Below are 13,880 nucleotides of genomic sequence, written 5' to 3'. Positions count from 1 at the left end.
ATTTGCCATTTTTTAAACCAATTACACATAAAGAAAAATGTCAAGCTGATAATTTAAACATGCAGGACTGCAGGTGCAACTTTTACTGGGCCAATTTAACCCTTTCATGCATGAATTATGATAACCTCAGTCAGGATTTTTTTCCTATGTGTTTTTATTGCTCTTAGGGCATGAAAAACAAGAATTGATTTTTATTTTATTTTTTTACAAATTTTTCAAAGAGATCTTCAGATGTCCACTTGAGTGGACAGCATGCGGTTAGTTTAAACTGAAGATATACTGTATTAAATATAAGACAATAATCAAACAGATAAAGTATGTGAATTTAACAAACTAATCAATGCAATTATATCAAATCATGTGAAAACTATAAAATATATACAAAAAATATAAATGCAAAATATTGCAAAGGCTTCATACAACTTCATACAAGTTGCACTTCACGTATCTTTGATATCAGAACATGAGGACGTGATTCCATCAGAATTTTCTACAGCCTGTCAAGGTACAACTGTGGAAACCACTCAGATGCTCCCTCCAGTGCACCAGAGTATGGATATTTACCCTTATTAGCTGATCATTCTGATTATGTTCAAGATGGACATGCACATTTCTATCATAGCCCTCCCCTGAGAAAACCTTGTGATACGTTTTTTCAATCTCATCTGAAATGACATTACAAGTAACATGCATAACCCATTCAGATTACTTTTTTTATGTTACAAGTAAAGTAATGTGTTACAAGTAACATGCATTACCTAATCAGATTACTTTTTGATCTAACAAATAATTAACTACAAGTAATGTGCATTACCTAATCGGATTACTTTTTGATGTAACGAGTAAAGAAACGCATTACAAGTAACATGCATTACGTAATCAGATTACTTTTTGATGTTATGAGTAAAGAAACGCATTACAATAACGCACATTACATAATCAGATTACTTTTTGATGTTATGAGGAAGGAAAAGCATTACAAGCAACATGCATTATGTAATCAGATTACTTTTTGATGTTATGAGTAAAGAAACGCATTAAAAGTAACATGCATTACATAATCAGATTACTTTTTGATGTTATGAGTAAAAAAACGCATTACAATAACGTGCATTATGAAATCAGATTACTTTTTGATCTAACAAGTAATGCATTACAAGTGTCATACATTATGTAATCATATGACTTTTTTCGATGTCAATGAAAATTACATTCTAATAATACAAATACATTTATTTACAGTAGAAAAAGTCAATGCATATTAAGTTTTTAAGTTTTAAGTTTCAAAAACAATATTCATATTATAATTCTGAATTGTAGCTGAAATATAGCAGTTGATGCATGACGTCCACTACAGTGGACATGTGATTAATCAGAGTTTTCTCTCAATCTAAAATCAAAACTTGGAAAATTTTACTGTGATATGACTCATTAGATATTGCTTGATGCTGCAATATTTTTTTTACCTACAAGAGTCTCCTAGGATAGAAGGAATCGGTGGATATTCTGGAGCAACTTGGAATGTCTGACTGACCCTTGGCCATCTTGGTTTGGAGGGGGAAAAAATCGAAACACAAAGGCTTGCCACTTGGTTGCAATTTATAGGATGATGCACCAGGGTCCAATGAAGAGGCTGATGTGCAACTTTGCCATAAAAACCCATGCAAATTCAAGAAAATGCTTTTTTAATAGCTGTCCACTGTAGTGACCACTAACAACAGTTTCTTCTCAAAGGCTGTTGGACTAAATTATCTGCCTAATCTGAAGTCAACATATTTATTTTCAGAATCAGCCCCAGAGCATCTTTGTTCTCAACTCTAACAGAGATCTTTATTAACAAATTAACTCAACATTAGGCGGTAAAGTTTATAATACTTCATGAACATTCACCTACAGAGAGAACAGTGGGCATAAACCATATTTTATTGCACAGAGCAACTGGTCTCATACATGAGATGCTCAACATGATTAAATGAACAAAATTAGCATTGTGCCCATCCTATTCAGCAAAATGATCCAAGGAGCACATTGTGAACTTGTGTAATTCTTTAGACAAGTTAACCCGAAAGTTATAGAACACCATAAACGTGAAGCTGAAAATAAAATAAAATAATCAGCTAGGTAGTTGAAGAACACAACTTCAGCAAACACTTCAATAGTATCAAGTCAGATTGTCAAATATTTACACCTTTAGCAGCAAGAGAAAAGAAAAAGACACGTGTGAACTGAATCATGGTCAAAAACAACGTGCAAAACCGCAACAATTCTATAACATTCAATTGTGAGAAATCCATTTTAAATTGGCCACAAAGGTTTCCCGAGCAGAGATCACATTCAATTGTCAGTATAAAAATATATATGTATAAAAGAAGAAATAAAGAACACTCCAATGTAAGAATTAAAATAATATACATTTTTGTTTAAGAAAATCCTCAACTGGAACTTTTTCAACTGGAAAATTATAGAATAAAACAAGTATAAAACAAAATAATAAAAATGAAAAAGACCCAAAAACAATTAAAAAGAAATAGACAAGAAAATAAAATGAACCTAATCAGACTTTAGAACTAATTTAAATTGTAAATATTTGGGGGTGGGGGTCAGAAGAGAGCCTGATAGTGTCTTTGAACTGCCTTTTGCCTGGGGGCCATCAGCACTTACTGTAGGTGGACACAAAGACTGTCTGATTTCACACACACGCAAATGTCCTTGAGCTAGAACCAAGTGGTCAAATAAAGGAAAAGGGCAAATAATTAAGATGCATGAACTGCAATTATGCGGGTGACAAAAACAAAAAAACAAACAGTCAGTCTCAAAGAAACATTGCATTGTGAACTAAAAAAAAAAAAATAGCAGTGTCAGTTTTGGATGTAATTACGGGACTTTACAGTGGTGAAGAAAACAACAGCATTCAGCCATGAATTAATGGCACCCCGTGATGCAGAGCCCTTTTCCACATGTAGTAGGTGGAACGAGGAGTAAGAGGAAAGTAGGACCGGAACTCTTTGAATGTGGGAAAGGACTTCTCTTCAAAGCGTTGTTGCAAAAACAGCTTTGCTTGGGCCTTGAAATTAGCCAGTGCCACGACATCCATTACAAACATATGTTCATTATTGGACTGGTCAGGCAAAGTGTATTCAGGCAGTGTGAATTCAGAGGGACGAACTGTCTGTCCGTTCAGGCAATCGATGGTCCCATCAAAAGTAAACATTCCTGGGGGTTTTATCTTTTCGAAGACCTCTGGTGAGACAGCCAAGCTCTGCCTCTGGGATTCCTCCGTCTCAGACATCATGACGGGCTTCTTGGTTTTCCCTTTCAAAGGATCTCTCCAGAGCCAGTAGAAAGAGGAGGAAACTGAAGGGAACTTGAGTTTGAATTTAATGAAGGACATCTTTGACCTCCGGATGTGCATTTTGGCTTCTTCCCTTAACATTTTCCTCTGGTGGTATGCCAGCCTCAGGTTCCTTTGTTTGCGTCTGGAGATCTTCACTCTTGGTGACAGTTTGTGTCTGTCAAACTTAGCAATGGACACTTGACTTCTGGGACTCTGGGTTTTATCAGCATCTGAGCTTTCCTCGCTGCTACCTGAGAGCTCTTTGAAAGGTGTGAACAGCATGGCTTCCCTCCTCCAGTTGTAGTATGTGGATCTGGAGATGCCTGGAAACCTTCTTTTGAAAATTCTGTAGGGGAAGGAGGCGTTCGCAATGATACAGTTCTGCAAGCTCTTCTTCGCCTCCTGCATCAAGGCCACATTTTGGGCCCGTTCTCCTTCCAGTTTCTCGCACTTGAACGCCAACATGCTAGCAAAGCTCCCTTGGTTGGGCTTCTTCTTGACTTCTGGTGAGGACCAGTAGTCCTGTTCAGTGCTGTCTCCAGGACTCAGCTCCCCTGTGGAGCCGCCCGAGATGCTGCAAGTAGACACAAGCTCTTGCTTCCACGCGTAATACGTGGATCTTGGAATTTCTGGGAAAAGCCCTTTAAAGTGGCTGAGGGGAATCAGCTTCCCTTGCTTGTAGGATGTCAGGAAAAAGTGTTTGGCCTCATACCTGGCCACCGATTTCTTGTGGTACTCGATGCTTTGCCTCTTCCAGCGGTAAAAGGTGCTCTTGGTGATATTGAACTTGTCTTTGAGGTTGGAGTACGACAGCTGGGCATCCTGATTCAGAAGCTCCAGGGTCTTTACCGAGGGCATTCGCTGCTCGCTGTTGGGACTCCCGATTTTGAGGTCGCTAGCATGAATCAAAGCTACAAAGTTGAGAGGTTTGAAAACAGAGCCTGCCTCCAGGTCGCCCGACCACATGATGTGAAGGGTCAAGGGCTCAGAGTCTTTCAACCATGTCCTTGGGCGAATGAGTCGATTAAAATAGGGCCGAATCTTTAAATTGAACATGGGATAAACCGAATAAATGTTGCACTGCAGGACAGACGCCAGCGCATACACGTGCCACATGTTTGCAAACGAGCCAGGGAAGCAGGAGGCCTTGACATCTGCGTCGAAGATGGCCTCCAGCACCTGAATCGGCAGATTGAGCATGTCCTGAGACTCCTCGGTGCAGAGGGAAAACCTTACAGCCTGCAGCATCACCTTAGAGTCGATCATACCACACAGGTAGTATCTCTTCCAGAGAAGCATCTCCACCACTGTCCTGACCTGCAGCTCCAGACTCAGGCACGTAGAGCCAACTAGAAGCATGCTAGCTGCCTCAAACAGCATGTTTCCTTCTCCTTTGCAGACCAGAGGGAGCAAACCCGCCGGGGCGTCTGCCGGATACAGTCTGTGAGCTAGTGCGTCGATGCCAAGCCATGAGGAGATCTCAGAGCACAGTGCTGAAGGAAGACAGAAAGAGGCCAGGGCCTGTTCCACCTCCACAGCAACTTTAGTGAGGGCATCAAGACCCATGCACTCTGTCGCCTCCTGCAGCTCCCCCAAGACTGAGAGCACCACCTCCATCCTCTGAATCATGCCTACACAGAAAACACATGAAGAAATAACAACAAGATTAACCTTAGCAGATCTATATTTTGAGGGGTTGCAAAATGTGCATATATTTTTTCATAGACAGATGTAAAATATCTATGAAGAGAGATCTCTACTTCAGCACTGTGATGAGAAAAACATCTAAAACATTTGTATGAAATGATATTCGTTTTTTGCATATTACAAATAGTAGTGATAATAACAGGAGGACCTATAAATCATAATATACGATTCAATTTGATCAAATTACTAGTCATTGCATTGTCATTTTAAAATATGACAATGCTGAGTAATATGTAAATGCGATGACTCGTTAACCCATTTCTGTGACCAAAGTGTACTTTTCGGTTTGAACTGTCTAAAATAATTACTAATAATTATCATTTCACACAGCATTGACAACTAATACTGTATTGATTTCATGTGCACATTTTACATCATTGTTTAGTTCCAGTTTGCCCCTCTTAAAATTGCTGAAGCTCTAGAAAAAGTAGAAGCCTATTGCATATAACACTTACATGTATCTGTCCCAATAATGAGTACTCATGTCAATAGTCACAGAACCCCGTTTTGATTAAGAAACTGATTGAATGGCATATTTATGTCTTATGTTAATTGAACAAGGTAAATATGCATTTATTCTCGGTTTCTCAATCCATTTTTCCACAGCTGTGTGGAAATTTAAATATTTAATTGTTAGTTTATTTGCAACTTTCCATTAAGTTTTTACTGTAGATTCCCACCCATACTTTCCCTGACTTATATGAAACCCTTGTTTTAAACAGAAATGTATATATGGAGGCCATCAAAAGAGTAGGCTAAAATAGATAGGTGAATATGTATTAAATGGAAACAAGAAACGGCAAGCCATTACACAGAGATCAGTAACAGATACACTTAACTAATAATACAGTGAAGCCTAAACGCAACAGAGACGAGCGTACGTTGACAAGGCGAAAAAACACAATTCAGACAAAAACTTAGCACTTTCGTTACTTTTTAGCATGCACGGTTATGCATTAACATTTTGTCAATTTCCTTTGAAAACGACAATTAAGTTGGCCTAACTCAATTAAGTAAATGAGAAAATAAGATAAAATAGGCCTACACTTGAGGAAAAAAAAGTGGATTAACTGAATAATTCCGAAAAATAACAAGCAATTTCATTCAGAGTAAACTATTCAAACGGACAAAATTATCGCGCAAATAGGCTACCTTACCTAGCTCTTTACTGTTTCCTCTCTTGAGGTTTAAATCCGTTCGTAAAGCAGTCAGGAATTGCAAAACTGCGACCGTCTCACAACTCCAAGTTTAATCCATTGTGTGAGGTGGACAACGTGCTCATCATAGGTGACAACGAGCGCAATCTGAACCCACGCAGTGGAAATTTCACATGATAAGGGAGGGACCTCCCTCCAGGAAATTGTCAATCACTGAGTTGCGTTGTACACACACACACACAAAAACACACACATATAATATAATGAGGCCTTCTCTCTGACACAATGGTTTTTATACTAATGTTTATTATAGGCTACCCTAAACTTCACAAAACGGTTAATAGTAGCAGATTTAAAGTGAAACACTCATCTGACTCATTTAGTGGCCTTACTTCGCTATGTCTGTGAGGATGTTTTCCAAATAATTTTGAACTTACTGATATAGACAAGTTTTGTGTATGGCTATCAGTACCACCAAAGACATGCAAAACATGTAAAAGTGCTGCATTTTAAATTAGATAATTTATTGTTACATTTTTTTAATTAATTTTTTAAGTATGGATAATTTATGGTAAAGCTGCATTGTTTGCAAATGTTGTCACGTTTTAACTGTATTCATTGTTACTTTAATCTGTTAAGTAATGTTACTTTAGAAAAGGCCTATACTAAAAAGGAACAGTCTCTCTACACAAAGTTTGAATGAAAAGTTTGTTGCAAAGTTCAGCCTTATATGTTTGCATTTTTATATTAGCAATAACACTTCAAAAATGAAAAGATTTTAAATGAACAGCAAAGTTTCAATAGGGTATATTGCTTCCTTAGTAATTAAAGTTAAGCTTCACTGCACTTTTGGAGTTAGCCAATTATCATTGAGGAATGCTGGAAATTTCCATTTCCATAGCTCAAAGTGAACTCCCTCAGACAATGGCTTTGAAGTGTTTTCTTTCCATGCCAAAAGCCTGGGGTCCAGTTTCAATCAGATAGATTTTTCTGTATACCCAGGGATGTGTTTAGTTTAGTGTTCCCTTTTAATGGATTAGAAAGACCTTGTTTTCCATTTGAACCCCCTGAACACATTCTCAGGATTCCATAAATTCAGCAGGTATGCAATTTTCTAAAACCATTTCCCTTTTAGTCATAGTGCTGCTCATGCTCCAGTTATCTCACTAAAAGACAAGTCAGACCAGCAGGACACACAAGGTCAAGCTCACAAATTTGTTGATTGGAGTTGTGCTAGAGCAGACAGTATGTGCAAATGGCAGAGAGAGAGAGATCTGGGAAGGTGTATATCTGCCTCATGTTTCTTCAGGGTATCACTTTTAACACTTCTGCCTGTCCACCTTTTGCACCCTTTCACAGAACCTTTTGTTTCTACTCCTTCAGCCACACCCCCCCCCCCTCCACATCAGCCTGACCTCATCTACCCCTACATCTCTCCCCCTGAATTTATCCTCTCCAGTCCAGTTTTTTGAGGGGAGAGAGCTTGGTGCCAATCTTAAACAATGCGGAAGATCCCTCTAGCGTGTATTTATTTATTCTTATGCCAATTATTGGTTCAGTTGTCTTAAACGGCCAGTCCGAAAGTTGCAAGTCAAACAAACTTGAACTCTAAGTCAAGCATCATGCTGTTATGGTATATATGGGTGAATCGTGCCTGTGAGGAGTTGTAATGTAAAAACTCACTGAAATGCTGAAATGTTGATGAGCCGTTGTGTGCTACAACACCTCAAGTGTTCTCTTTCCATCCTGTGCTTAAAATGCAAATGGAGCAACATTGGGTCGGCTCCGGTAGTCTGCCACATGCTGAGGTTGTATGTATGTGCTGGGGTATGGGCCGTGCTTGTGTATGTTGGGGGGTTGAGGGGGGTCGTCAAAGATCTGTGGGACACAGACAAGGAGAGTCTTGCAACCCTTTGTTCTTGAGCTTGGCCGTGTGGACTCAGGCACAGTCAAGAGCAGGCCCTTGACACCTATTGGGGCATCTCAACATGGGTTCTGCTTTCGTGAAAGCACATGCAGTCAGTCAGAGTTTGCTTCTAAACAGCGTTTCACCTCATTAACTGACAAATACAAACTAAAGGTGCGTAGAGATAAGGAAACACATTTTTAGATGCCATTGTTCCTCTTTTTTTTGACAATTCTGGTTAAGAACCAGTTCGCTCTGGCAATATTAAAATGTATTTATTGATTTATTGATTTGCATTTCAATGTGATTTTTTTTTTTTCAAGGAAATAAACTATTAAGATTTTTTTTTCTTTTATGAAAATGTATCTGCACTTTCGTTACTTAACTATACAGTTATTCCAAACCTGTATGAGTTTCTTTCTTCTGTTGAACACAAAAGAAGATATTTTGAAGAATAATGGTAACCAAACAGATGATGGACCCCATTGGAAGAAAAAATACTATGGGAATAAATGATGACATAATTTTCATTTTTGGGTGAATCACTTTAAGTGACTTAATATCAATTAAGTTATTTGATAAAATAAGAGAAAACACACTAAAGAAAATAAATGTACCCTTGAGCTAATAATGAATATAGTGCAAAGTATTCAAACAAACAAACAAGCTTAATTAAAATATCAATTGCCGTTACTGTTTTATTTGTTGTCATCAGATTTACTCTTACTATGTATAGGATGTTGGTCTAGTGTCTTTAACCCACACACAATGTCTTCACAGAGGTCATTATTTCCTGTAATGGTGGTTTGTTTTCACGCATATGAAGTACAAACAAAATAAAAACGTGTTTTAAGCCATAGAAATGAAGAACACCTTTTTGTGGAATTAAACCGTTTGTGAATGTTTTTAAGATTTTTTTGATTGTGGTATCACAACTTCACCCTTGACCAAGACAGAAAGGCACACTTGCTAAATAAGGAATGCAACTCACCGAGGTGAGTTCATGCTCGAGGAATTGTAACTGCTTTAGTCCTTATTTAGCAACTTGCTAGCAACTTACATTTAAAAAATAACAATAAAAAAGTTCCCATAGGAAAACTAGGAAGCAACCCAAATTTTTGCTCTTTTGGGTTAGCCTGCAATTTGACATCATGCCTGAATGGCTCTAATGGGAAGTATGACACACTGCTGTTGTGAAAAGTTTAATGGTTGTGGTTACAAGGGTGTAGCTTCTAGCAAACTGAAAAATGGCTTATGTGACATATTTCTCCGTCTTCAGATTTTATCCCACACATAGTGGCTTGCAACTAAGCATTTACATTTACTCAGCCGAGTCCATGTTACGGAGGTTAAAGTCCTGAATACTTGTATAACACTAACTCAAAAAAATAGTCTGTTATTGTCCTGCATTGCTAAAAGTCAAGCCGTCTAGTGGCAACACTTGTCCTCAGTGTTTTCTCTGTCTGGTTACTGGAGAAAAAAAGGAAATCTGCTGTGTGAAAAACATGTTGAGAGGTGTCAAACGGACAGTAAGTAAAAATGACAAGCTTGCTTTGGGAGTACACAGAATGAGACACATCAAATCTATCTTCTCTCCAAACATCTTCAAATATCTCTCTTCAGACACTCAGATATATTGTATCATCACAATAACCAACAGCAATTATAGTGTACCTTGTTTGACCAATATACAAAATATTGACTTGTATTATGCTTAAAAAAAATAAAAAATAAATCAGTAATAGTGCAGTGTAGCTGTTTGCCCAGCTGGTGGCATCAGTTCATTGATGAATAACCATGAATAATGTGCCAAAACAAAGGCACTCAGTACAACAAAAGCAATATTTGACAAAAGTCATAAACCATTATATCTGAAATGGCCAAAAAGTGTATGTCCTTTAGACAGATCCGGTAAAACCTTTACTGTTTTAGAAACGGTAAAACTAGTTTAAAAAAAAAAACCCTCCAAATTAAACTATTCAATACATAATATATTTAATAGCCTATATTTTTAAATATAGCCAGTATGAAAACAACTGTCCTGCGCCAGGGTTTCTAAAACAGGATAGAAAACTATTAATCGAATCAAGACCGGTGACAAAGAACTGAAATTTGTAAAAAATTTTAAATTTAAAAATTGTTTAATGGTTTATAAAGTTGCTAGAAATGTGTCCTGCAAAAAAAAACAGAATTGCCCTACCTATTTTATATTTATTTATAAGCGAATTGATAAATGCAATACTGTTCAAATGTATTTGTGGCCGAATAGGATACAGTTTCCCTTTAAATGTAACTATGTCCTATGTTATTTGTCAGCTACCCAAACACAGTCAGGGGGATTCTGACAGGATGACGTTTAGCTGTGGGCAGCGACTTGTTAGTGCGCACTAGTAAGACCCACCTCCGTTCATTCTAGCCGTAGCACAAGGTCCCTTCACTGCACAAACACAGAGGCTGTCTGGATGTCAGTTCTCATGTCATTTAGCAGATTAATCTCATCTCTGCTCTGGTTTAGACAGAGTTAGATTGGTTTAGTTTACCGGTCATATCTCTACATGGAATAACGACCACACGCTACTGTCATGCTGGAAACATCTCGCTATTGGATCGATATTGGATCGGATTTGCAAGATTGGAGGAATGATGAATGAATAAAAAACAGCGACGTGGATAATCGACAAGCGCTGTGTTTTAACCGTCAGCAGTTCTCTTGAATTAGTCGTCAATAACAAGCGTTCAAGACGGACGGCGTACTGGAGCACAGAGGGAGAATCCGCACGAACATGAGGGAACGGGACTTTATGCCCAACATGGAACGGGGCAAACCGGCTACATACACGGGAGATAAAAAAGCTAAAATGGCTGCTAAAACCAATAAAAAGTGGGTGAGACTGGCTACTGTATTCGCATATGTTTTGTCAGTGTCTTTAGCTGCTATAATACTGGCAATTTATTACAGTTTGATATGGAAACCGACGTCTGCCTCTGTGTCTGGACGGTCAGATGTGTTGGTGACGGCCGCAATGATGCCCATAAACACAAGTAATATCACAACAAGTGATGTACCAACAATTAACAAGATGAATAATACACCACCGGTGAGCTTGAGATCAACACAGACTCCCACCTACGCCCACTCCACTTCTCCACAGGGACAACTGCACTCGGTTGACGACAAAGGTCACGAAGGCCTTCTGAATATCCCCACAACAAAAACAGAGAAAACTGACCAAATAGGAACATTTGACCCAGTACTCATTCACGAAAAACCATTTAGTTTCAGTACAGCAGAAGTTAGCGATGAGTCGAAAACTAGTATTCTAGTAGCAGGTGAATCAATTGAACCTCCTTCGGCGCATGGAGCCACATCTTCGACTAAACAAAACGTCTATGGCAGTTCTAGGTTCGGCACCCCTGAGAATCAGCCAAATATTTGGGATTCAGCCTCTCCCACAACTGACCAAGCATCTTGGACATACAGTGCAAGACCTGACGTCTCGTCTTTGACAGAACATGGTCTAGAATTAATGGAGGGTTCGTCACCGTTGCAGGAGGAGTTGGTTACCAAGGACACAGAGAATGCAGCTATTGGAGTGTGACACCAGATTATTTTTGTGGCATCACTGGCATGTAATTATATGACATTATCGGCGATGACTGTGCAGTGAGAGAAATAACAACTACAGTTTCTATTCATTTTGTTTCTTTTTCAAGGACAGAAACTGTGTTGACCTACCTGTTCTATACCCGGAAAGCTCTTATAAAGGTTGTCACAATTATAGAGTGCAACAGTCAGGTTCCAGAAGTAAAAATCGTATTTATTTTCTCCAAAGGGGAATTCATTTTGAATTGAAACTAATAAACATATAAAGACAGACTGTGAGCTACGAGGTTGTTAATTAATGGTATGTGTTTTTCACACATATATATTTTTAAATAATCGTGTTTAACAGCAGAATTCCTGTTGAAAAAACAACATTACTTCGGCAGATTCTGCAGTGTTTCATGAGATTGTATGGTTCTAAAAGCCATTACAGTAAGTACAGTACGTTTTTTTTCTGATTTTCACATCATAGAGATTCAAATCAAAGTTTGTAATGTGATTATCTCATACCTGGTTTGGTTCATGGCTTACAACTCTTTAATGTAATATATTTTTAAACCCTATGTGAAAAATACATCCAGAACCATCCAGGCCGTTGAAAAAGTTGCCGGGCACTGCTGCACTCTATAATTCATTTGCAGGTAATCACAGATATTCAGAACAACAGAAGGATTATATTGCTTTTATACAACAGTTATATAAACATGGAAATGAATATCCAGTAACTTACATGTTAGACAAAAATGTACCAGTTAGTTTGTATATTTCTTTCCAATGAAAATAGTTCCAAGAGAAGTCAAAGCATCAAATCTTTAGATGTGCAACAGACGTAGGCCAGTAAGAGTTGTGTGTGTAAACCTCACTCCTCTTGCCACAAGAGGCATGCCAGTGACTGCAGTTTTTAGCGTCCTTGTTAGTGCACCCGCCTCCCACGCCGGAGACCCCGGTTTGAATCCCGCTCAGAGCGGGTTGAGTAGGACCGGTTACATTTGGTGTCGTGACCCGGATGGAAGTGAGGTTTAGGGGGATGAGTGTAATGGACGTAGGTCAGTAAGAGTTGTGCATGTAAACCTCATTTCCCCTGACCTCAAGAGATTGCAGTCTTTAGTGTCCTTGTTAGTACGCCTCCCAAACCTGAGACTCCGATTCGAATTCCACCTGCAGCGGATCGAGTAGGACCGGTAACACATGTCATGCAGCAGCACAGAATAAACGCCGGTCTGGAGCAGCATATGTGAGTGAAGTGGAGCGAAGCAAAGCTACAGAGATTTCCTAGCCCCGCTTTCACTTCAAATTTTCTAAACAAAGACAAGTTAAGTTAAATTATTTGAGAACAAGAACTAACTGTTGTATAGTGGATTATAAATCATAATAACAGCCTTTACATACAAAGAGCGACATGATTATGGTTCCTTTGGAACAACATGATGATGTCCTTTGGAACAACAGGAAAATTAGCCATTCACATCACCAACATTGGACACACATCCTTCAGTAGCATCTATTTCATTGTGTAGTAATTGTGAGCAACACTGTTTAAAGCAAGTTAAAACACTTTGCCAATAGAGTTCAGGAATGCAATATCTATCTGAATGCAAAATACCTGGCTAGTAGGAAGAATACACTGTGCAAACTCACCCATGTTGAAAGGGGTGTTTTATAAATCAGCGTGGGTTGAACAAGATATATAAGATGCAAAATATGATGTATGAATAAACAAATATTTTCCTTCAGTCCAATGTTATTCAACTTGATTATAATGTGTCCACCTTATGAATTAAGTGATTAATTATCTTATAAACAAAATGGTCCTGCTTAAACACCAGATAACATTTATATATCAGTTACACTGTTTAAATTTAAAGCAGTTTTTTTATAAAAAAATTTACGAGGCCCTTGTTTTAAACTGGCACATATTTGGGAATTAAGCTCTTCCTGTAATTTTATTATTTTTTATTTAATAACATGATTAAATAAAAAATGTGCAGTCATCCTTATTGAATAAAAGACATTAAATTTAAATCTAGTTGTAGTACTAGTATTAAATGACTTTTTGGTCCATATTTTATACCAATATTTTTATATTTATATTTTATATAAACAATAAGACCAACTTGTCAGGTTTTATTTCTCTTAATTAGACTCTTAGCGTAAAATTATTTTATAATTATT

The 13,880-nt window shown here is 37.9% G+C and overlaps 2 protein-coding genes across 2 annotated transcripts; one reads left to right on the top strand and one right to left on the bottom strand.

The window, feature by feature from the left end:
- Window positions 1-1,900: 1,900 nt before the first annotated feature.
- On the bottom strand, window positions 1,901-6,480 carry vrtn (vertebrae development associated). The gene is made up of 2 exons (XM_084432413.1): window positions 6,199-6,480; window positions 1,901-4,965 (listed from the first exon to the last, which is right to left on the bottom strand). The coding sequence occupies exon 2, from the start codon at window positions 4,961-4,963 to the stop codon at window positions 2,912-2,914; it is 2,052 nt and encodes a 683-aa protein (XP_084288539.1). The 5' UTR covers window positions 4,964-4,965; window positions 6,199-6,480; the 3' UTR covers window positions 1,901-2,911.
- Window positions 6,481-10,524: 4,044 nt separating this feature from the next.
- On the top strand, window positions 10,525-13,677 carry LOC311305574 (uncharacterized protein). The gene has a single exon (XM_084433369.1). The coding sequence runs from the start codon at window positions 10,888-10,890 to the stop codon at window positions 11,701-11,703; it is 816 nt and encodes a 271-aa protein (XP_084289495.1). The 5' UTR covers window positions 10,525-10,887; the 3' UTR covers window positions 11,704-13,677.
- Window positions 13,678-13,880: the final 203 nt, after the last annotated feature.

This window comes from Rutilus rutilus (assembly GCF_951802725.1).
Source record: "Rutilus rutilus genome assembly, chromosome: 15".
Lineage (NCBI taxonomy): Eukaryota > Metazoa > Chordata > Actinopteri > Cypriniformes > Leuciscidae > Rutilus > Rutilus rutilus.
Note: the sequence above shows the minus strand (reverse complement) of the source record. Positions and strands in the feature narration are given on the sequence as shown.